The sequence below is a fragment of the Balaenoptera ricei genome, chromosome 2 (assembly GCF_028023285.1).
Source record: "Balaenoptera ricei isolate mBalRic1 chromosome 2, mBalRic1.hap2, whole genome shotgun sequence".
In the NCBI taxonomy this organism is placed as follows: domain Eukaryota; kingdom Metazoa; phylum Chordata; class Mammalia; order Artiodactyla; family Balaenopteridae; genus Balaenoptera; species Balaenoptera ricei.
Window position 1 is genome coordinate 39,401,211 of NC_082640.1, and position 24,206 is coordinate 39,425,416.

Genomic DNA, 24,206 nt, shown 5'->3' on the forward strand with positions numbered 1-24,206 from the left:
GTCCCGAAGCTGGGGACAACCTGAAATTTAGAGTTTCTTCTTCTTCTCCTTCTCCTTCTTCTCCTCCTCCTCCTTCTTCTCCTCTCCTTCTCCTTCCCTTTCTTCTTCTCCCTCTTCTTCTCCTTCTCCTTCTTCTTCTACTTCTTTTTTCTCTACTTGAGATATACTCTGCATACCATATCTTCGTTTCCTAGAAGAAGAAATAGAGACTCTGAAGTCAGTACATTCAGCTTGGAAATGTCAAGACTGGACCAAGAACCCACGGTGTTTCCTTTTAACCACCCTCATCTCCAAGTCATGGATCCTCCTTGAGCCTCAGTATCCTCATCTGTAAAAGCCAATAAACAGTCTATGATATTTTGTTATAACAACGTCAACCAAGACAGTTAAGTTAATAAAATTTCACTTAAAAAAAAAAAGCCAATAAACATTCTTTCCTCATAGAGATGCTGTGAGCCCTACGGGCAGAGCCATTCATTCACGGACTGAACCTTCCTTGAGCACCAGCAAGATGCCAAATCCTGGTCTAGGTGAGGGTAGAAAAGAAAAGAGGACGAAACCCATGCTCTCACGGAATTTACATTCTAGTGGGGGCAAGGGAAACAGAAAAAAGAAAGAAAACAAAACAAAACAAAACAAATGGGGTAATATCAGATAGTGATGAGTGCTAGGAAGAAATAGCACGATGGTGGTGAAATGAGAGCGGTCAGACAAGGGTTCTGAGGAAGTGACATTTGCTCTGAGACCTGAATTATCTGAAGGAGGCTGACGCAGGGAAATTTGGGGGCAGGATGTCCAGAAATAGGACAAAGCAGAGGCTTTGGGGGAGGAACCAGGTTGTAAGAGACAATGAGATAATGTAAGTAAAAGTCAAGTAAAGGTTATAGGATTAATTTAATGCAAAAAGCTTTTACTGTAGTCCACTGTGTGCTAGTAAATGTATTAGGCACAGCGTTCAGAGATCAGTACAGCCTCGGTCTTTAAAGAGCTCACTGTCTAGGAGGAGATAACAGAAAACGGATAGTTTCTCAGCTGATGAAATGGTGCATTTAATCAAGAGGTGAAAAATTAATTTTTATTCATGTTTTTGCAAGTGTGTCCAGCGGGTGCAGAGACACTGCCATAGGAGATCACTCAGGTGCCGAGGTTACGGCGCCTGGTTCCATTTTTCCTTAGCAGCCCCTGGGCCTCTAGGGCTTCGATCCCCCTCCGGGCAGCAGGGTGCGCTGTACCGTCTCTCAGGGCCGGCCGGCGGGTGCCGCGCTCTCTCCACTTTCCTTCTCGCTGCACCGCACTTCCGGTGGCTAGCGGAAGCGGGAGCCGGCAGCTGCGGGCACCAGGTCCCACAGCATGGCGGGGGCGGGGCTGGGGGAGGCGCGCGCCGAGCAGGCTGGGGAGTCCCTCGCCCCGGCCCTTTGATCCCGGACCGGACAGGTGAGGACTTCCCTTCCTTGTTCCAGCCTCCAAACCTGTCAGGCCCTCGCCGAGGCCTCTTCGAGTTACCGCCATGGGGCTGCCCCTTTCCCGCATGACGCTGAGGCCCTGCGGCCCCCGCCTTCCCTCAGAATTCTCTTCCCATTGAGGCCCCGCCCCGGGCTTTTCTTTCCGGGGGCGCCCCCTTGGGCGTGTGTGCCCGCCCCTAGGTATCCCCTTCCCGTTTAGGAAACCGTCAGAAGGAATTGAGGGTTACGTGCACCTGCCTGCCCGGGGAAACAGAGCTAGCAGGGAGGAAGGTCTTGCTTAGTACCGCACGAGTTAGTGGCCCAGTTCAGTCAGGCTTTTTTCTTTCGTTCCATAGATAACGTACGAATGCATGCAATGGGGCAGCCCTAGTGCTAGGCTCTCTGAAAACTAAGGTGACTGAAGTAGCCGTGGTTACGTCCTGCCTGGAGAGGATAGTTTACGGGGGAGTCGAACATGAAATACCTAACCATGCCGCTGAAAGTACAGATTCATATTGTGGCAATGACTATGGAAAAGATGAACAGAAAAAGTAATGGTAAAGCAACAAAGATTTCTTTCGGCAAGGGTGGCAGAGCAGACTTCCTGAAGGAGAGGACACTCGAGCTGCGGCTTGAGAAGTATAGCAAGGGCCAGAGGAAATACATGCTAGGCAGAGCGAACAGCCCCTGTGGATATTTGAGTTGCTAAAGAACGTTCAGCAAAGGAGGCTTTCGATGGGTCAAATGCTGTGATGGGCATACAGGATATAATGTTTGTGTACCGGTCAGGAGTTCACCACCTAGTGCCACAGACATAAGTAAAATGCAGAGATGAAGTTGCAAGCGTGGTAAGTGCTAAGAAGGAGACGTATGGCTGGCGTATTGGTGTTTTATCTGGTGGGAAAGGTTAAGGAAGGCTTCTCTCAGGAAGTGATGATTAGGCTGATAACCTGAAATAGGAGTTAACTCGGCAGAGTGAGGAGAAGAGCTTTTTTTAGATTGAGATGAAGAGCATGTGCCAAGGTTCAGAGGCAGGAGGTAGGCCACTTGTTGAAGAAATGATTAGAGTAAAATGGGAAAAGATGAGGCTGGAGAGGCAGCACTGAGCCTTTGAGGCATCTGGTTGGCACGGTAAGGATTTTGATCCCGTATCATTAAGAGCAATGGAAAGATATTTGTTTTAATCTGTAGGGGAAAGGATGTGATCAAAAAAGCATTTTGAAAAGATTGCTCTGGTAAGTGGATTGGAAGTGGATAGGAGTGGATTTAGGGAGACCACTTAGGAAGCGGTTGCAATAACATAGACATGAAGTTATAAAGTTTTGGGTAAGGGTGCTGGCAGGTCATGATAGAAAGAAGGTGGAGCATTAGAGGACTGTTTAGGGGGTAAAATCTCCAGAGTTTGGTGACTGATCAGGTATGGGGGCTGAGGGAAAGAGGTATCAAGGGAGACTCTCAGGTTTCTGGTTCCTTTTGGCAGGTGAATGGCCATGCCATTTACTGGACTAGGGAAACGGGTCGAGGGCTTCTGGGAAAAATATAAGTTACTCTAACGTTTTTCATAACTCCCACTCTGACTAGAAGGGAGTTTCATGATGTACTTTTTCTATATGGTTTGAGTTTATGAGCATGTATTTTATAATTGGAATAACAAGTTGAAAGAGACTAAGAATTCCATCATCTCTCTAAAAACCATAATTGTGTGATGTAAAATATGGAGAGAGAGAGAGAGAGCACACTGAGAGAAGGGTTAGGAAATTAAGTGTGGATTTTCTGTCCAATTTGGAGCTGAAGCCAGCAGGCCTTCACCTCCACCCACCCCACCCCTCTGCTCCCTCCACCACAGTACTGGTGGCTTTTCCCTTAAAAAGACAAATTGGAGAATTTAAGATAGGACTGTTCAAAATATATACAAATTTTTTTTAGAATTAAGCATCTGCTTTGCTTAAAATGATCAATGGCTCTAAGTCAAACAGCTAGTTTACTTTATCTGACTCAGTTATATGTGGTTAGTCTGCTAGATGGTGTGTGATGCCTACTCCTTCTTCCATTCATGGGCCTTACCTGCCTCTCTCATCCCCTTCTGGTCTCCCTCTGATTCCAGCCCGCATCTTAGGTTTGCAGGGTGCTAGTGGCAGAGGTGTCCTGGGCAGGGATTGAGGGAGGCAGTTTTGTACAGTACTTGGTATTTTAAAATGCTTAAACCTTACTGGTATGTTTTTTGGACTGTATCAAAATGGGCACATCAACTATGTCACTGTTAAAAGGAGTAGCCATGTGAAACTCAGCACTGTGTTTATTGTTCAGAAGTGGAGGATATTGCTCACTGTATCATGCCAAGGTCCTTTGAGAAAACTCATGAGAGAGATTTCTTTTAAAATCCAGTGATGGGTATTGCTGTGCTTCTTCCAAGCAGCTATTAAATTTTTATCTTCTTGGCAGTGCAAGTTCTGTAACTGACTGTATTTTCCTCTGCCTTGTCTACTGAGAAAGTCAGAGCCAAATTAGAAGCTTGGCAGTTCTGCAGGTCCTGACGGTATGCGTTTTTGTGTACTTCAGGCTTCATTTTATTGACCTACCTTTGTTTTCCCTTCACAATGATTATTTTCTAATTAAAAAAATTCTGAGTAAGCACAAATATTACTTAAAAAACATATGTAATTTTAAAAGAATAACAGTACAATGAATGCTGATTGAAGGAAAAAAATATATACTTAAAAGTGCCAATGTGTCCCTCCTACTAGAGAATGGACTTGAGGATATGGGGAGGGGGAGGGGTGAGATGTGACAGGGTGAGAGAGTGTCATGGACATATATACACTACCAAATGTAAAATAGATAGCTAGTGGGAAGCAGCCGCATAGCACAGGGAGATCAACTCGGTGCTTTGTGACCACCTAGAGGGGTGGGATGGGGAGGGTGGGAGGGAGGGAGATGCAAGAGGGAAGAGATATGGGAACATATGTATATGTATAACTGATTCACTTTGTTATAAAGCAGAAACTAACACACCATTGTAAAGCAAATATACTTCAATAAAGATGTTTAAAAAAAAAAAAAAAAGTGCCAATGTGTCCCTAACTCCCATCCCATTTCTTACTTCCTCAGAGGTAACCACTATTTTGAATTTTATGTTTATGATTCCTTTGCTTTTTGTAATTGTATACCATATATATTTGTATTCTTATAGTAGAAGTTGTTTGAAGCTTATGTAAAGGAAATCACATTGTATGTATTCTGTAGCTTGCTTTCTTCATTCAACACTGTGAGATTCATCTGTGTTGTTACATATAACTGTAGTACATTAATTCATTACTTCATAAGGTTACACTGCTTGGGGAATTGCCTGGCAGTCCAGTGGTTAGGACTCAGCGCTTTCACTGCTGGGGCCCGGGTTTGATTCCTTGGTTCTATCGCTGGTCCGGGGACTAAGATCCTGCAAGCCACGTGGCGTGGCCAAAAAACAAACAAACAAAAACATTAAAAAAAAAAAAAGATTCCGCTGCATGAATATGCTTGGATGAATTTATCTAGTCTACTGTTGATGGACATTTGAAGTGTTGTCAGTTTTTGCTGTTGCTAACAGTCCTGCTACAGACATCCTTGTATATGTCTCCTGTTACGTATGTGCAGACATTTCTCTACATCAGGATTTCTCCACCTTAGCATTATTGACATTTTGGGCTGGTTGTGAGCGACTGTCCTGTTTACTGTAGGATGTTTGGCATCATCCCTGTCTTCTGTTTGATGGACATCCAAAGCACCCCTTCCTCCCTCCCAAGTTATGACAACCAAAAATATCTTCATATATTACAAAATTGCCCCAGTTGGGAACCAGTGCTCAAGATCAGGGGTTGACAGACTTTTTCTGCAAAAGACCAGGTAGTAAATATTTCAGGCTTGTGGGCTGTGTGGTCTTTGGTTTTAATAAATGAACTGGGCCTTTGTAGGGCAAAAGCAGCCATAGGCAAGATGTAAATGAGTACGTATGACTGTGTTCCAATAAAACTTTATTTATAAAAATAGGCAGGCTAGATTGGTCTGAGGCTAGTTGTTTGCAGTCTTTTGCTCTAGATCAGTAGGAAATATATTTTATATCCTCACCCAGTGCATGTAACTCACGTATGTATTGAAAATATGTGATACAGTTTGGTATTTTCTGTTTTATTCCATTTTTTGAAATGTCAATTAGTATATCCACTAAATTGATTTCAGGCCTCCATTAGTGAGTTGTGACTAGCAGTTTGAGAAACTTGATTTGCTCAATCATAAGGTATGCACATTTTTAACTTGACTGGGTAGTATATATACTTACGTAAGGCATTTCAGATGTCTTTTAGGAGACAGAATATAAACAAATTCCCCATTGTCTGTATGTTTTTATTTCTAAAATATAGATTGGATAGAGTCACTCCTCTGCTTAAAACCTGTAATAACTTGCATGACGTGGCATACAAAGAATTTTCCAAGCTGGCTCCAATCTACTTTTCTAGGCTTCTCTTATCACTCTGTGTTCTAACCACTTGGTATTGTGTTTCCCAAATATGCCATGCTACACTCTTTTTAAGTATATTTTTTAAGCTACCTTCTTTCTGAAATGTTCCTCCTTTATTTTGCCTAGTGAGTTCTTTATCCTTTAAGACCTTTGTCAAATGTTGTTCTATTCATTCATTTAACATGTTTGTTAGCATTTACTGTGCCTCAGGCACTGTCCTAGGTGCTGGAGATTCAGCAAGGAATTAATCAAGGCCCCTGCTATCCTGTATGGGGGGAAAAGATACTAAAAAGGTAAACAAATGGTTTCAGAAGGTGATAAGGGCTGAAGAAAATAAAGTAAAACAGTAGATTGATGTGGATGGAAAAAGTCATGACTTTAGGTAAGGTAGTCAGGCAAAAACTCTGAAGAGTTGCTATTTTGGCTGAGATTTGAATGATGAAACAGACAGCTGTTTCAGCACTTTAAAAATGTTGCTTTGCTTCTGTTTGGTCTCCATAGTTTCTCATGAGACATCCACAGATAAATGAATTGTTGTTCCCTTATAGGTAATGTGTCATCTACATGGTTGCTTTCAAGATTTTTACTTTGTGCTTTAGTTTTTCACAATTTGACAATATGCCTGGGCATGGATTTCTTTCTTTTTTTTAAAAAAAATAAATTATTTATTATTTATTTTTGGCTGTGTTGGGTCTTCATTGCTGTGCATGGGCTTTCACTAGTTGAGGCGAGTGGGGGCTACTCATCATTGCAGTGCGTGAGCTTCTCATTGCAGTGGCTTCTCTTGTTGCGGAGTACGGGCTCTAGGTGCACCAGCTTCAGTAGTTGTAGCTCGCGGGCTCTAGAGCACAGGCTCAGTAGCTGTGGCGCACGGGCTTAGTTGCTCCACGGCATGTGGGAGCTTCCTGGACCAGGGATCGAACCCATGTCCCCCGCATTGGCAGGTGGGTTCTTAACCACTGCGCCACCAGGGAAGTCCCTGGGCATGGATTTCTTTGGGTTTATCATGTTGGGGGTTCTCTGAACTTCTAATCTCGGGTTTATATATGTGAGGGTTTATTTCTCAGGTCTTAATTCTGTTCATTGGGTATATTTTTGTATCTTATGCCGGTACCACACTTTTTTGATTATTGTGGCTTTGTAACAGTTTTTGAAATCAAGGAGTCTGAGTCTTCTAACTTTGTTCTTTTACAAAATTGTTTTGGCTCTTCATAGTCCCTTGAGATTACATGTAATTTTTAGGATGAATTTTTCTATTTTTGCCAGAAATGATTTTGGGATTTTGATAGGGATTTTGGGATTTTGCATTGAGTTTATAGATTGCTTTGGGTAGTATGGACATCTTAACAGCCCAATAAATACATTTTTAAAATGAATATACATTGAATGTGGTGTTTACACTGAACAAATTTGATGTAGTTCTAAGGTTTGTTCTGTTGAACATTCCCAACAGCTAAGCATGCTTTGAAGGTATTCCTAGGGAATAGGTCCTTCCCTCAAACCTGTTTCTAGACTCAAAAATGTCCTGACCACTTTCTAACTATAACTTGGGAAGGAGAAATGCTGATCACTGTCATCTTGGGAGCTCCTAGGTCCAGGATATATGGAAGGAAATCTATTTGACTTGTATATACACAGTTGGCCCTTGAACAACATAGATTTGAATTGTGCAGGTCCACTTACACATGGATTTTTTTCATCAGTGAATACTGCAGTACTAGACATCCCCGGTTGGTTGAATCTGTGGATGTGGAGGAACCATGGATAGGAAGGAACCATGTATACTGAGCTGACTATAGGTTATACTTGGATTTTCAGCTGCAGGGGATTGTTGTGCCTAATCCTTGCGTTGTTCAAAGGTCAAGTGTGTTTATGTTTTGGTAAATTTTGTTTCATTTTCTTGACTTCTTTACTTTTCCATGCAGAGATATGATAATGGATCATCATGTTTCCACCATCAAACCTCGAAGAATCCAAAACCAAAATGTCATTCACCGCCTGGAACGCCGGCGGATCAGTTCAGGCAAGGCAGGCACCCACTGGCACCAGGTCCGAGTGTTCCACCAGAATGTCTTCCCCAACTTCACGGTCGTCAATGTTGAAAAGCCGCCTTGTTTCTTGCGTAAATTCTCACCTGATGGACGCTACTTCATTGCTTTCTCTTCAGACCAGACATCTCTTGAAATCTATGAGTACCAGGGCTGCCAGGCAGCCGAGGACCTACTGCAGGGCTATGAGGGGGAGATCCTGTCCAATGGCAATGACCAGCGGTCAGTCAACATCCGTGGCCGGCTCTTCGAACGCTTTTTCGTCCTGCTGCACATTACCAATGTGGCGGCCAATGGCGAGCACCTGAACCGGGAGTGCAGCCTCTTCACTGATGACTGCCGCTGTGTCATCGTGGGCTCAGCTGCCTATCTCCCAGACGAGCCTCACCCTCCTTTTTATGAGGTATATCGGAACAGTGAGTCCGTGACCCCCAACCCCCGGTCCCCCCTGGAGGACTACTCCCTCCATATCATTGACCTTCATACTGGCCGCTTATGTGATACACGTACCTTCAAGTGTGACAAAGTGGTCCTGTCACACAACCAAGGGTTGTACTTGTATAAGAACATCCTGGCCATCTTGTCAGTGCAGCAGCAGACCATCCATGTCTTCCAGGTGACTCCTGAAGGCACTTTCATTGATGTGAGGACCATTGGCCGCTTCTGCTATGAGGATGACCTGCTCACTGTGTCAGCTGTTTTTCCTGAGGTGCAGCGGGACAGTCAGACAGGCATGGCCAATCCTTTCAGGGATCCCTTCATCAACTCCCTGAAACACCGGCTGCTCGTGTACCTTTGGCGCCGGGCAGAGCAGGATGGTAGTGCAATGGCGAAGAGGCGCTTCTTCCAGTATTTTGACCAACTACGGCAGCTGCGCATGTGGAAAATGCAGCTTCTGGATGAAAACCATCTGTTTATCAAGTATACTAGTGAGGATGTCGTAACCCTGCGGGTCACAGATCCATCACAGGTATAAGGTGCTCTGCTGCCCTTTACCCCTCCAGTCTCCTTGGCACAATGGGAAGGTTTCTCTCTTTGCCTATAGCCAGCCTCTCAGAAATAACACATTTTATGTAATCTTGAATTTTTGCTATCTTAGGGCTCAAACTTAAAACAGCTCGATTTTTCTAATCATTTCTCAAAATGATTTTTCTCATTTGGACAAATGGAAGCTATGTCGTAAGCCACTGACATGTAGGTAGTCAACTCTGCGATTATTACCCTAATTCTTCTGCAGAGCATTTTCAGTACCCTTGAGATGGAAGCCCAGATGCTACAAGGTCAAGGTTTGACTCCCTGTGGATACTGCCTTGATTTTGTATAAGATTTTGCTTATTGGTCTGCTTAGTTCTGGCAATGAGAATGAACCCACCATACAAAAAAGAAAATCTTCTAAAAATCTAGTCTTTCTTTCCTACTTAAATGATGTCAGTATACTTCCTCACCAAATCTTCTTTAGAATGTAATAGGTAAGTTCATTTGACGGAATTAAGCTTTATGACTGTACTCTGACCTTGCCCATGTGCTGGAACATATGTTGTGGAGCAGTGAAAAGATCAAAAAGAAGCCAAAATTTTTGATCTACCAAGTGAATCATCAAGACTGCAGGTTCTGAGGGTTTTTCAGTTTGGGTGAAAGATGTTGGTAGGGGAGAGAGGCATTTCACAAATAGGAATAACGTGGTGTTAAGAGCATGGAAACCTCTAAAACTTTTGGGTTGAAATACCATGCTGAAATTCAGGGTAATTTGGGCATTTCCCTTTGAGAAGCTCCCTACTTTAGTGTTGACCAAGGGAGAGACCTACCTTTCTGTATGTTTGTCCCCCCATTCTCCTATTTCCAGAGTGTCTCCTTAGATACTAGTCTGGAAATTTAGAACAGAACAAACCAGTAAACCACGAAGTCAGCTGAGTCTGGTTTCTCTCATTGACCTGCAGCTGATTCTGCCCGTAACAGAGACTGTATAAGGAATTGTCTCCTAAGACCTTACCAGCCATCCATGGTAAAATGTTTTCTGATATTTTTCTTCTGAATCATACCTTGTGTATTCTAAAAAATAAGGGGGGGGGGGTGAGTAAAATGGTTAGAGATCATTTTTTTTCTGAATTCTTTCTCTTCTCTATTAATGATGAAGTCACCCATTGAGCCATCATGGGTGAGCGCATCTAGTTCATGTTATGAGTCATGGGAGGTTGTCCGTGAAGCCCTTGACTTCTGTACCCTCCTGTCCTGTATTTCCCAGTCTGGCCTGGTGGGAAGGCTAGTAAATGTTTGTGTAATTCTATATTCACTAATTATGATGGATCCTGGTGAAGACCTAATATGATCAAAGCGTCCAGGTTTATAGAAAGGACATGAATCAATCTTGTATTTAGGTTTGAGCTATAATTACCTTTTTATTTTGGAGGGAATATGTTGTGTGACTGCTGCATTTGAGATTATCCTTTTTTCCTTTGCTAAAACATGACCTACTTATATCCGGTAGCTACAGTAGGTTGTAGCCAGAAACATTACAAGGGCTCTATGCTTTGCTTACAGAATTTGTAACTTTAAACCCAATCTCTCTGCCCTAGTTGTCCTCCCCCCTCCTTTCCCAGTTTAATTTGATAGGTTCCAATAAGGTTAATGAGTAAAAAGTGCACCTAAACACAAAGCCTTGCTAATATTATGGGTATTATTCTCAGGTTACTCTCCAGCCTCTTTAATTTACAGCCAAATTTAATTTCCAGGTGACCGCAAAAGTCATGTAATATAAGCTTTGGGAAGGACTAATTACTATTAAAACAGGTGGGCCAGATGTCTCCAGAAATTGGTAATGGAGATTTAAATTCAATCATAAGAGGCGGAATACTAATCCTAGTGTTCTGAAAACTTATAGAGTCCTGTTGGAAGCTTGCAGATGACTCACACTGCCACATTCACTGTGATAAAAACTAGAGGTACCCGGCGCTTCCTTGTTAGGCTGAGCAGAACACTGGAGGTTTAAAGAAGAGGGCCAGTCACCCAGGGGCTCATTCAGAGAAAGCAGTAACTCTGCCACCTATGGCATTTGAATGGTTTTCAGGTTCCCCCTCTGAAATTAATTGTTACAAATCTCAAATGTATGTTACAAATGCTCTTGGCTGAAAGAACATTTATGAAGAAAGAAATGGAAAATGCTTCTCTGATTTTTCATTTGTTCAGCAGCAGTCCCCTGCTTGGTTACAACTTGCCTAGGTGGACACAGTGTACTTAAGATGTCTTTCTGCATGTTAGAAATATTAAGAGAGAAAAAGAAATGCCCCTAAATTGAACTTTCAACTGTACGTATACAAGAGAAAATAATTTGCCAACAGGCAGCTCCTGGCTGCAAATCACTTTCTCAGCAGGAAGGAAAATTAAATCTAGCATTTAAAAAAAGTGGGTTGGGGAGTAAGTAGGGAACAAACACTTGGAAGGCAAAATATTAAATTTGCACACAGCTTGAAATGAAAGATTGAAAGCCTTTTTATACATATATGCTGAACAACAGTAATTCCAGCAGCACAGGTACAGTGGGAAATCAGGCAACACTGAGGCCCTTGATTGATCAAGTCCACTGAGGCTTCCTCCTTTTCCAGGACCTCTTGGCACCATGTTTCCGCCATAGTGCCGGAGTGGAGGTGTTTGCCTGTTTTACTTGGGCAGCTTGATTTTTCAACCAAAATGATATTTGCTAGGCAAGGCATTATACTCAGCTATTCCTTAGGTCTGTCTGTTCTTCCACAGGCATCTTTCTTTGTGGTGTACAATATGGTGACAACAGAGGTGATCGCTGTGTTTGAGAATACATCAGATGAGCTTTTGGAGCTGTTTGAGAACTTCTGTGATCTCTTCCGTAACGCTACCCTGCATAGTGAAGTCCAGTTTCCCTGCTCAGCTTCCAGCAACAATTTTGCAAGGCAGATCCAGCGCCGGTAAGCTGTTCCACTAGGCTTAACAAGCTTAATTTTTCTTCAGAAAATTTGTTGGTGTGAAGCCAACAGTCATTTACTTCAGGAAACCTCATATTCTTTCTGCCCACCCAACCTTGGGTCAGTCTGCCTGTCGTAACTCATTGTGTCATCCTAAACTTCTCTTTTCTCTTTCTTAGCACCTGAGGAATTACTTGTGTGTTGTCCATGATTCCTCCTAGACTGTATGTTAGCTGCAGAAAGATAGAAACTCTGTCTTTGTTTAGTTCATTGCTGTATCTTCAGTGGTGCACTGTCAAGCACTTAAATATTTTTTGAATGAATGACTAAGGACATAATTTTTATAACTTTTGGTTAAACATGTGTGTTGAACACGTGCATTTATCTCTGTTCCATCCCAAAACCCCGCTAAAATGACAGTAAAGGAAGAAGAGGGACTTCCCCGGCGGTCCAGTGGTAAAGAATCCGCCTTGCAGTGCAGGGGATGCAGGGTCGACCCCTGGTCGGAGAACTAAGATCCCACATGCCGCAGGGCAGCTAAGCCCATGTGCCACAACTACTGAGCTCACGCGCCTCAACTAGAGCCCGCGTGCCACAAAACTACAGAGCCCACGTGCTCTGGAACCCATGCGTCACAAGTACAGAGCCTATGTGCCCTGGAGCCTGCGCTGCACAACTAGAGAAGAGAAAACCCGCATGCCACAACTAGAGAGAAGCCTGCGCGCTGCAACTAAAGATCCCGCATGCCTCAACAAAGATCCCACATGCTGCAGCTAAGACCCGACGCAGCCAAAAATAAATCAAATAAATAAATAAATAATAAATAAATTTTAAAAAAAAAAGAAGAAGAGGTATAAAGCTACAAGAACAAAATGGATTCTATTATAGGTTAGAATAAATGTTTAAGAAAAAAATGGACATCAGGGATCATGAGTCACTTAAACAAAGCCTTTATCTTAAAAGATAGAGACCAAATAAACAGTATAAAAAATAAAGAAACAACATGGTATTCACTGAAATAATTTAAACTATAAAAACAGGAACATTGCTAGAACAGTAATGCTAAGTGAGATGCTTTAGAAATTTGAACTTTGTTAGATATAGTTTAGGAACTCTCCAAGAAAGTAGAATAAAAAGATAAGAGTAGGGGCTTCCCTCGTGGCGCACTGGTTGAGAGTCTGCCTGCCAATGCAGGGGACACGGGTTCGAGCCCCGGTCTGGGAAGATCCCACATGCTGCGGAGCAACTGGGCCCGTGAGCCACAACTACTGAGCCTGCGCGTCTGGAGCCTGTGCTCCGCAACAAGAGAGGCCGCGATAGTGAGAGGCCCGCGCACCGCGATGAAGAGTGGCCCCTGCTTGCTGCAACTAGAGAAAGCCCTCGCACAGAAACGAAGACCCAACACAGCCATAAATAAATAAATTAAAAAAAAAAAAAAAGATAAGAGTAGGAAAATTGGAGAGAAGTGATTAAAAAAAATTTAGAGGATTTTCCCAGGAAGTCCAATATCTGGCTAATTTCAGAAGGAGCAGTAGAAAAATGAAGGGGAAGAAATAATGTAAACAGTTTTCTTTTTCCTTTTTTTAAAAAAATCTATATATTTTAATTTTTGGCTGTGTTGGGTCTTCTCTGCTGTGCGTGGGCTTTCTCTAGTTGCGGCGAGCGGGGGCTACTCTTCATTGTGGTGCGAGGGCTTCTCATTGCGGTGGCTTCTCGTTGCAGAGCACAGGCTCCAGTCGGGCGGGCTCAGTAATTGTGGCTTGCAGACTCTAGAGCGCAGGCTCAGTAGCTGTGGCGCACGGGCTTAGTTGGTTCGCGGCATGTGGGATCTTCCCGGACCAGGGATTGAACCCATGTCCCCTGCACTGGCAGGCAGATTCTTAACCACTGCGCCACCAGGGAAGACCCTAAACAGTTTTCTAGTACTGAAAAATATACATTTCCATGGGCGTTCCCTGGAGGCCTAGTGGTTAGGATTCTGGGCTTTCACTGCCGTGGCCCAGGTTCAATCCCTAGTTGGAGAACTGAGATCTCGCAAGACGTGCAAATACACATACATACACACACACACTGTCTGTCTGTCTGTCTGTCTCTCTCTCTCTCTCTCTCTCTCCCCCGAGATTGGCAAGGACCATCCAGTGGTGTGCTGGAGCTGGCTCATTCTGGCTTGTGAAAGCCAACTGTTAAACTTTCAGGAGTTTCTGCAAGCTGTTAAACGCAGCCATTATTAAAAATTAATTATTTTCTAATTATTAATTCATAATTATTTTACTGTCGTACTCTTGAGGTTATTTGTATCTATTTTATCTGGTAAAAATATTATATAGTGATGTGCTACTGCTCATCTCTTGACAACTCTGCATTCAGTGATGTCACTTTGGTACCTTGAAATTGACCACAGCAGGAGGATTTACACCACAGAAATTGGCAGCCGCTGCAAATCATGGCTTTTTTCCCTTCAGAGAAATAATTATTAAACTTATTAGCACATCACGGCTCCATCAAGTACCCAGTACAGTCAATAAATAAAAAATCCATACTGAGGCATATCATCATGAAATTTTAGAACACTGGGGATAAAGAGAAAATTGTAAAAACTTTCAGAAAGAACACATACATTTTATATATAAAAAATTAAGTCATTAATGGTATCAGTCTTAATACTGAAAGCTTGAAGCCAATACAATTATATATCCTCAGAATTCTGTGAAAAAAATGATTTCCAAACTACAATTCTACATCCAAATAATAGGGTGTAACAAAGATATTTTCAGACACGTAAGGTCTCAAAAAATTACCTTGCATGTTCCTTTTCTGGAAGCCTCTGGAATATGTATTTTTCCCAGTAAACCACGAAAGAATGGTACAGGGAATAGAGTCTAACAGTGGGGAGAAGCACAGAGAATTCTGAGGATGATGGTAAAGGGAAGTTCCAGGATGACAGGCCACCAGTTGGACTAGGTGGAAGCAGGAGCAGGGAGGTTTCCAAGAGGGATGTATCCAATAAAATGTTAAAATTATTAGAATATCTGTTGGGTTTGAGGGTATTAGGAAGAGGTTGTCAGTTCTGTTCTAGTGGGGTTGTTAGCATAGCCTCACCGAGAAGGTGATATTTGAGTAAAGCTTTTGAAGGAGGTCAGGGAGCAAGCCATGTGGATATCAGGGGGAAGAATATATCAAGCAAAGGGAATATTAAATCTAAAGGTCCAGAGGTGGATCTCATGCATTTGAGGAACACCAGGGAGGTCAGGGTGACCGGGCTGGAGTAAGCAAGAGGCAGAGTAGTTAGAGATGTTGTCTGAGACAGGACCAGACACATAAGGCCATTCTAAGGCTTTGACTTTAACTGTAGATGAGATTTTGTAGTGTTTGAGCAGAGGAGTGATGTGGTCTCACATGTGTTTTAACAGGATCACTCTGGGTGCTGTTTTAAGAATAGACCATAGGGGGATAGGGTAGAAGTTAGTAGACCATTGCAATGATCCAATAAATAAAATTGCTACCTTTTGTTTCCTGATGCTAGGATTTAAGTTCTTTTGTGTTCATTTATAGTATCCTAAGCACCTAGAAGAGTGCCTTGCCCATTCTAGGCTATCAGTAATAATTTGTTGGTTGAATAATGGTGGCTTGGATCAGGGTGATAACGTTGGGGGTGGTAAGTAATTGTATTGTCAGTGTATTTTGAAGATAGAGCCCAAAAGATTAGCAGAGGGTGGGATATGGGCTGTGAAAGAGCAAAGTCAAAGATGATTCTAACATTTTTGGCTCAGTCAACTTGCTAAGAGAGTGTTACCGTTAAACTCTGATGGTGAAGCTTTTGGGTGGAGCAGGTTTAGGGGGGAAGATCAGAAGTTCTGTAAGTGGAGAGGTCTGGTAGTTTCTCCAAGGAAGGAGTGTCACATCCTCCTGACAGGTCAAGTACAGTAAGGACTGATAATCAGCGATTAGAGTCATCAACATGGAGATCACTGGAGACCTTGATGAAAGTCGTTTCAGTGAGATGGTGGGCATGAAAGCCTCTTTGGGGTGGGTTTAAGAAAGAATGGGAGGAGAAGAGACCGTAGGAAAAAGTGTTTTGAGGAGTTTTACTGTAAAGGAGAGCTGAAAAATGGTGCGTTAGCTGGAGGGGCAAGTGGTGTTAACTTTCTTTTATTGATATTATTTTTTAAATGGGAGGGGGAAATGGCATGTTTGTTTGCAAATGGGACTGATCTGTACATAGGAGGAAACTGATGGGTTAGGAAAAGTTGGGGTGGGGGCAGAATTGGTTAAGTATATGAGGTCAGAGGATAGAACCTAGTGCCCAGGTGGATAGATTAGCCTTCTAGGGCAGCACATACGGTTAAATAGGTACAGATGTGCTGATGGGAGCTTTAAAAAGTTTTCTTCTCGTTTCTTCTATTTGTCAGTTACAAAGAAGGCAGTGCCATTACATGAGGATGAACATGGAGGAGGGGGATGAAATAGTCGTCTAAGAGAGTAGGAGACTCGTTGGACTGTGGGAATGCAGCATGAGTGTCCTGCAGCATTAAGGGCCCACGTGAGTTCATGGATATAAATTTTGTGATTTTAATGATTGTGAAATTTAAGCTGGCTAAGGAAGTAAAAGAGGTCATGATGAAGGCATAGGATGGCAAAAAGTTGGTAGAATCAATGGAATTTAGGTCCCATTGGGGCTGAAGGCTGTTGAAGCTGGGATGAGTAGAGAGAGTTAGCTGGAAAAGTAGGAGAGAAGATAGTTGGAGTCTGTGGTGCTGCACCCTATTACAGGGGGGTGCAGTCATTGGTTATAGTGAGATTGAGGATATGACCATTGGAACGAGTGGCTGAGGCAGAAAGGAAGTCCAGGAACTAGGAAGCCGTGGTGTTGGAAGGATCATCTCTGAGAATTTTGAAATCGTGAATTAAGAGAGGCGTAGTTGGACAGAGTGACAGTGAGCTAGGAGTTAATCAGGTGAAGACATCAGAGGGATGACTGCTTCATCTTTTAGTCGTTGGGGAGCCTGGAGAGTAGAGGTGATGGGCGCTGCTGGGCAATAGGAGCTGCTTCAGCCCGTGGATTGTCACAGAGGCTTTGATTTATGGTCATCATGAAGCTGTGGGCCAGCCCCATCATTCAAAGCCACCTTTTGAAGCCAGTGAGTCAGGCAGGGTTGGCGTACTAGATCTTCACTGACAAAGGGCTGAAAACCAAAGAGCCCAGGATCTTTGATATCAGCTCAAATGAAAGGGAAAGAAATAAGTTCTTTGTGGCCCAGGGTTTAATTTTATGATTTACACTGAGGCTGTGAAAATTACTGTCAAGAGAAATAATGGAAGAACAGTGTTGACACTAGGCTTTCTTCTGGGGGAACTGAGAAGTGTTAATGTCCATCCAGCACTGCAGATTAGCAGTGAAAACAAAAATCAAAACCCATCTAATCAATCTTTCTGGTCTCATCAAAGTTACGAACATTCAAGTTTGTTTGTTTGTTTATTTATTTATCTATTGCTGCGTTGGGTCTTCGTTGCTGCACGTGGGCTTTCTCTAGTTGCGGCGAACGGGCTACTCTTCGTTGCAGTGCATGGGCTTCTCATTGCAGTGGCTTCTCTTGTTGCGGAGCACGGGCTCTAGGCACGCGGGCTTCAGTAGTTGTGGCATGTGGGTTCAGTAGTTGTGGCTCGTGGGCTCTAGAGTGCAGGCTCAGTAGTTGTGGCACGTGGGCTTAGTTGCTCTGCGGCATGCGGGATCTTCCCGGACCAGGGCTCAAACCCGTGTCCCCTGAATTGGCAGGTGGATTCTTAACCACTGCGCCACCAGGGAAGTCCTGAACATTCAAGTTTTTTATTCCATTAGTTTTCAGGGATGAGATGTTATATCGTATTTTCTCCCCTGGACTAAAAAAATTATTTTTCCCTTGTTTGTTAAACTATATGATATGCTTCAATATAAAAAATTAAAAAAAATCAAGCTGATAAACAGTTGACATATTTTCTAAGGAACTATAGGAAAGTGAAAAAGAAGGTTAAAAAATAATCTAAAATGTCATTACGCAAACACAAGTATTACCATTTTGATGTATTTCCACCAGTTGTTTTTTTTTTTTTTTTTCACCAGTTGTTTTTTTAAGGCATAAATTTGTGTGTGTGTGTTTTTGATCATACTATATATACAGATTGTAGCCTACTTCTTCAACTTACCATTATGATAAACATTTCCTCTTTTACAATATAATCTTTGAAAATTATGGTTTTCTATTAGGTTTTAAATTTTTCTCTCAATTTTTCATTGTCATAAGCAGTGCTATATTGAACATGCACAGGGATTTTTCTTCCTTAGGGCAAATTTCCAGAAGAATAGAAATACTTGGTCAAAGGGTATTAAATTTAGTATTCATTATAATTGTGAGAAATAACTGCTCTATTGTTATTATTAATGGTAAGTCAGATAGGTGATTCTGTATCCATGTTACTGTTCTTCTAGATACTGGTGTTTCAGCAGAAGTATAGGTAGCTAGCTCTCAAACTTTATTTAAACAAAGAATGAGTAATTTGTCAAAAGGTTTGATGTAAGTTGGCTTATAACTGATCCCAAGAAGAGTCAGAGGCTGTGTCTGTTCAGGACTCTCTGCTCTGTGTAACTCCTCTTTAATGCACTCTAAGGCTGCTATTTGGGGGAAATAAGTTTGAGTAGAAATAGTTGTCATAGATTAGTCAAACTGTTTTTAACTTTTGTAGAACATTTGCTAACTTTTCTAAAGTAAATTAATGTTCCCAATTTCTCATTCTGTTTTTTGCTTTTTGAGGATATTTGTAGCTAGGCAGATTTGTGATGTGTCAGAATTCAATATCTAGATTTTGTTTTCAGAATGAGTTGTTCTTAGATATATGTTTGTCAATTTAAAACCCAGTGTAGTTTGTGTGCCGCTAACACAGCCTTCCTCACTGGTGCTTTATTTTAGGTTTAAAGACACTATTGTAAACGCCAAGTATGGAGGGCACACGGAGGCAGTACGCCGGCTGCTGGGTCAGCTCCCCATCAGCGCCCAGTCTTACAGTGGTAGCCCTTACCTTGATTTGTCTCTCTTCAGCTACGATGACAAGTGGGTGTCAGTCATGGAGCGGCCCAAGACTTGTGGAGATCACCCTATCAGGTACACCATCCCTGCTTCAGCTGCACACTGCCTGAGGAGGTGGCCTGCTTTCTCTTTCTCTTCTTCTTAAACATCATTTCACTGTGACTCTGTCCACTTGTACTCATGGGTTGAATTCAGAGGGTAGGCTATTTCTATAATGTGGTGGGTACTTTGATCATTCAGGCACTAATCTCATAAATTAATTAGTTCTGCTCTTTGCTTCTCATCAAAACATCCAATTCAGATAAGTGTTGTTCCCTTTTCAGGGTATCCAGGGAAGGAAACCATACTTTGCAATTTAATAATCTAATACCATTTCTTAATAGTGTTTATAATTGAGACTTAAATTTTATCCAGCTCAAATTATTTTATCCTCTCATGTTACCTAATAGAAACGATAGCAGAGACGGTTTGGGGAACAGGCAGGTTTTGGAGAAACGCATGCTTCCTCACTTGGAAGAATTTTGGAATTTAGATTACTGTATTATTGCTAGAACCTTGAAACTAACCTCCTGTAAGCAATGCCTTCCTCACGGATGTGCAATTCACAGACCCGCTTGTCTGTGCCGGGAGCTTGGGTGGTTCTGTGTGCTGTAATAGATACTAGGGAGAGGAACTGGCGCCACTGCCATTAGTGGAGTTATTTCAAGGGAGGTGTGTTCCTGGAGCCCTGAGCTGGATTGTGGAAGGTCTTTTTCACATAGAAATAGTTGTAGATAGTATTTCATAATCCAGCTTCATTGAGTATTAAATAGGCTTGTGTAACATACTCTGAACACTTAATCACCATTTGTAATACTTCCTTTGAGAAATTGCAATCAGGTTCCAAAAGCCAGTTAAAAATTTTTTTTTATTATGGAAATTTTTAAACATATTAAAGTAGAGGAGTATAATGAACCTCCCTGTACCCATCACCCTGCTTCAACAGTTATCACCTCATGGTCAGTGTCGTTTCATCTCTTTCCACCACCACTCCTCCCCTCCCAACTGCCACCCTGGACCATCACCTCCCAGGTGTCATAGCATTTCACTTGTAAATATTTCAGTATGAATTTCTAAAAGGTAAGGACTTAAAAACATACAACCTTAATACCATTATTCCATCTTATGAAAATTAACAAAAATATATTAAGATCACCGATATCTGGTGAGTTTTCACATTTCCCTATTGTCTTGTGCATAGTCTTTTTACAACTTGTTCCAATCAGTATCTAAACAAGGTGTGTATGTTGTATTTGGTTGCTATCCTCTTAAGTCTTTTTTATTCTATGAGCTCTGCTTCCCTCTTACTTTCTTTGCAGTGAAATTGTTGAAGAAACCAGATTGTTCATCTGGTAGTATTCACCACATTCTAGATTTTGCTCATTGCATCCCTGGCGTATTTACTGTCTTTCTCATTCCCCCATATTTCCTGTAAACTGGTAGTTAGATTTAGGAGCTCAAACAGCTCACTTTAAATTATAAGCCCTTTGTGTGCTGGGGACTATGTGGGTAAGGTGAATATGTTTTTCACACATAAAAGCAGATAATTGGCCTCATTTGATATTGTCACGAAGCACGAGATACATTTCTCTCCTTTTTTACTTCCCTGCCTTTCTGATTTGAAAAGATTAAACAAATCTGGAAATGCCATTGACCCTGACTTAAAAGATTTTTCTTGTAGTTCTTTATTTTTAATTAAAAATGAGAAATGTAAGGATATAAAAGTCATTTGAAGAGGTAATGCCATTACTCTAACACTTACTGTATATTCCATTCTGGTCTTTGCCAGTATGCATGTTTACGTTTACACAGTTGTAGTCATGGTTGGCATAATACTTTGTAGCCGGCTTTTATTTAATAAACATTTTTCCATGTTGTTACATAGTCCTCACGGTTACAGTCCTAATGGTGGCATATTATTCCATCAAGTAGGTGTAGCATAATTGATTTAACTATTCCCCTATTAGTGAGCATTATTCTCTCTGTATTTTTACATTAGAGCTAATGCCGTAGTAGGCAGCTTTATTCAGGTCACTATTTACTGCATTTAAATTAAATTCTGAGGATATAAGTTCTTAGAAATGGGATTGTTGAGTCAAGGGGTATGAATATCTTTACGTCTAGTATATATTTGCTTCCCAAAAGGGAAATTATAGAGCTCTTTATTTCAGAGCTCTTTATTTTCTAGAACTTCCCCCAATTCAGCCCCAGCCCTGCTGATCATCTCTAGTTCCCAAGTTCACAGGGTACTGATTTTGCATGTGGGAAAAAGGCATTTAAGTATTGGGATGGATGGAAGCATCTTTAGTCTTACTGTGTTAGATGAAAAAGTAAAAACTACTTAGTATTTTGTATTTGTGTGTGAAAAAGAAGAACCTTCTAAAGGAATTTATTCTTAAAAGTGAAAAACTCAAATATAGGCCTAGATCTGTACTGTTCTATAGTAGCTACTAGCCTCATGTAGCTGTTGAGCACTGACATCACTAACATGTGACTAGTCCAAGTTGAGATGTGCTCAAGTGTCAACACACATCAGATTTCAAAGGCTTAGTACAAAAAAAAAAAATCTTTTTAGTATCTTTTATATTGATTATAGGTTAAAATGATAATATTTTAGATACCAATATTGGGTTAAATAAAATATTATTAAAATTAATTTCACCTTTCACCTTTTACTTTGTTTAATGTGGCTACCTGAAAATTTAAAATTACGTACGTGGCTCACATTTCATTTCCAGTCCTGGCCTAGGCAGTCTTGGGCAGGTAGCTACTGGAAAAGGGGAGGCTGTAGTTAAGGCTGTAACTAAGGGTCATCTTGGGAAAGAGAAATGACCCAGTGACTCAGGACAGCATAGGGAAGTTCATAATCACCCTGCCCGTAAAATGAGCTGATCAGACAAAGGTGATTTTGCAGTTCCAATAACCTGGGGCTGCTGTTAGAGGAGATGTCATCAGTGAGGTTAAATAACAAGTTGGCACATTTTCCTGCTGTTCAGGTTTCAAGACGGTGGTCAGTATCTGTCCCATCCTCTCCTTCTCTCTTGTTCTGTTTAGGTTCTATGCCCGGGACTCTGGTCTGCTCAAGTTTGAGATTCAGGCAGGCTTACTGGGCCGCCCCATCAACCACACGGTGCGACGCCTTGTTGCCTTCACCTTCCACCCTTTCGAGCCTTTTGCTATCTCTGTGCAGAGGACTAACGCTGAGTATGTTGTCAACTTCCATATGCGACACTGCTGCACGTAGGTGCCTCACCAGAGCGGGTCATCTGGTCTTCCAAGACTCTGCCCCCTTCATATCTCAGTGGACTGTAAAGCAGAAGCTCCTGATTCTCAGCCTTGTCGGTTCCAGACTGTATACCTCAGGTGGGGAGAGCCAGGTGGCTCAGCCTGACGGAATTTTTTTGTCGTACACAGTACAACTACCGATCGACTTAAAGTCCTCTTGCCTTTTCCCTGTGGGAATGCCCAGCATTAATTAAGTCCATTTAAGTTTTGTTTTATTTTGCATTTTATTGCTATGAAGATGAGAGCATTACACCTCTGCCTCCTTCATGTCACTTCTTTGGCATTATGGTATGCAGCCTGAAGCAGGTAAATCTTGTTTACTCATGAGAATTGTGTACATCTTTCCACTTAGCCAACAGCAGGGCTGTCTTTATAAGAAAAAAAAAATAAAGCCTTGGTATTTTCTTACTTAAATATATCCTGTTTAATGACTGCCTTATGTTCTGATTTCACCAAATGTTTTTCAAATACATGGGTTCCAGGAAGGACTGTGAAAGGGACTAGAGGCCATAGATCCAGCAGCTGCTCTTGGGAGGACTAAGTGGTGTGTGCCAGCATGGAAGACAGCTATCTGCCGGGATTGTTTCCTTCCCTTGGGTGTTCTCCTGGTAATTGTTACAGCTGGAGGAACTGGGCATAATTGCACATCCTCGTGTGGAAGCACGCTCCCATCTGCACCATCTGCGTGTGCAGGTGGAAGAATGAGCGGTTCTCACTGCCACAGCAGAAACAAACACTGTGCAGCACTTACTGTAATTTGGGTAGTGGGAGCTGGCAAGCTCCAGGTGTTCCTAAAGAGATCAGACGGGTTGTTCCTGGATGGCTGAGCCATCACTGCCCTCCTACAAACACCTGCCAGCCACCAGCCAGCATCCTTCTGTCACTTTCTCAGCTAGCCTCCTCCACAGGGCTTGTCAGGATGTTTATGTTTCATATTCATACTGTGCCCACCACTTATGTAGTAAGCTTGTTTAGTAGCCTCTGACTTTGAAGGTAGCTTTGAAATGTTGGGTTTCAGAGCAGGCTGGGGAAGGAGCCGTGGATGCAGACAGCTGGATCCTATATCCCTCTACCGTCTAGGTACCGACTTCCCTTGGGAACATAATAAACGTGATATGAGATGCTGAGCCCCACCAAAAACAGTTCAGCTTATTTCATCATCTTCAACTTCGAACAGCTAAATTAATTCTCATTCAGCATTCAACATAAGATTTGAGCACGTACTGTGTGTCAGGTAGATGCTGTGCCAAGATGTTGAGGGTGAGGAGAGAAATAGGCAAATAGAATTATAATGCAAAATGGTGAAAGCCCCAATAGTGTATCTGGGAACAGTGGAGGGGGCTGAAGGAGAGGCAGAGAAGGAAGGCTATACTGGGGAAGGGACACTGAAACTGGGTAAATGGGAATCTGTCATGTGAACCAGGGCAGAGGACATTTCAAGGAGAGATCCAGCATGTGCAATGGCATGGAAGCATCAGTAGGGCTGTCACGGTTGTGAGATGGTGAATAATCTAATGGCTACAGCACAAGATGTGTGGGGGGCCCAGGGGAACAGGACTGAGTCACGAAGAGAAGCCTTGTGCACGGTGCTAGGGTGTTATGCAATGGAAGGCGTAGTATGAATTTCACAAAGATAATTTTCAGCGGTCTGGAAGGTTGCTTGGAGGAAGTAGAGATAGGCCAGACAAGTCAGTGGTAATCCAAAGGGAGAGCTTGAACACTATCACTGGCCATCTGGTTGGATGAAATACTGAAGCATTCTCCCAGATTCTGTGTAGGTCATGAGGAAATCAGGGTCCCAAAGCTGTCACATGTTTGTGGAGCTGAATGAACCTTTCTTGGTAGAAGCCCTTTACCTGTAGCTTTTTCTTTGTACCAGGTTGCGTGATTGTACCTGAAGACTTGGC

At 42.3% G+C, this 24,206-nt stretch overlaps 1 protein-coding gene across 1 annotated transcript; it reads left to right on the forward strand.

Annotated features, from left to right (window-relative positions):
* Nucleotides 1–1,311: 1,311 nt before the first annotated feature.
* DET1 (DET1 partner of COP1 E3 ubiquitin ligase) lies at nucleotides 1,312–22,713 on the forward strand. Its single transcript, XM_059912516.1, has 5 exons — nucleotides 1,312–1,434; nucleotides 7,863–8,955; nucleotides 11,733–11,920; nucleotides 18,859–19,050; nucleotides 22,069–22,713. Exons 2-5 carry the CDS (start codon nucleotides 7,867–7,869, stop codon nucleotides 22,256–22,258), a joined length of 1,659 nt encoding a protein of 552 aa, XP_059768499.1. The 5' UTR covers nucleotides 1,312–1,434; nucleotides 7,863–7,866; the 3' UTR covers nucleotides 22,259–22,713.
* Nucleotides 22,714–24,206: the final 1,493 nt, after the last annotated feature.

What these genes read in the sequence shown, in the direction of transcription:
- DET1 (XM_059912516.1), top strand. Translation starts at nt 7,867, where the DNA reads ATGATAATGGATCATCATGTTTCCACCATCAAACCTCGAAGAATCCAA. An exon ending in GGGTCACAGATCCATCACAG is followed by an intron (nt 8,956 to 11,732) that starts GTATAAGGTGCT and finishes GTTCTTCCACAG; the next exon opens with GCATCTTTCTTTGTGGTGTA. An exon ending in GCAAGGCAGATCCAGCGCCG is followed by an intron (nt 11,921 to 18,858) that starts GTAAGCTGTTCC and finishes GCTTTATTTTAG; the next exon opens with GTTTAAAGACACTATTGTAA.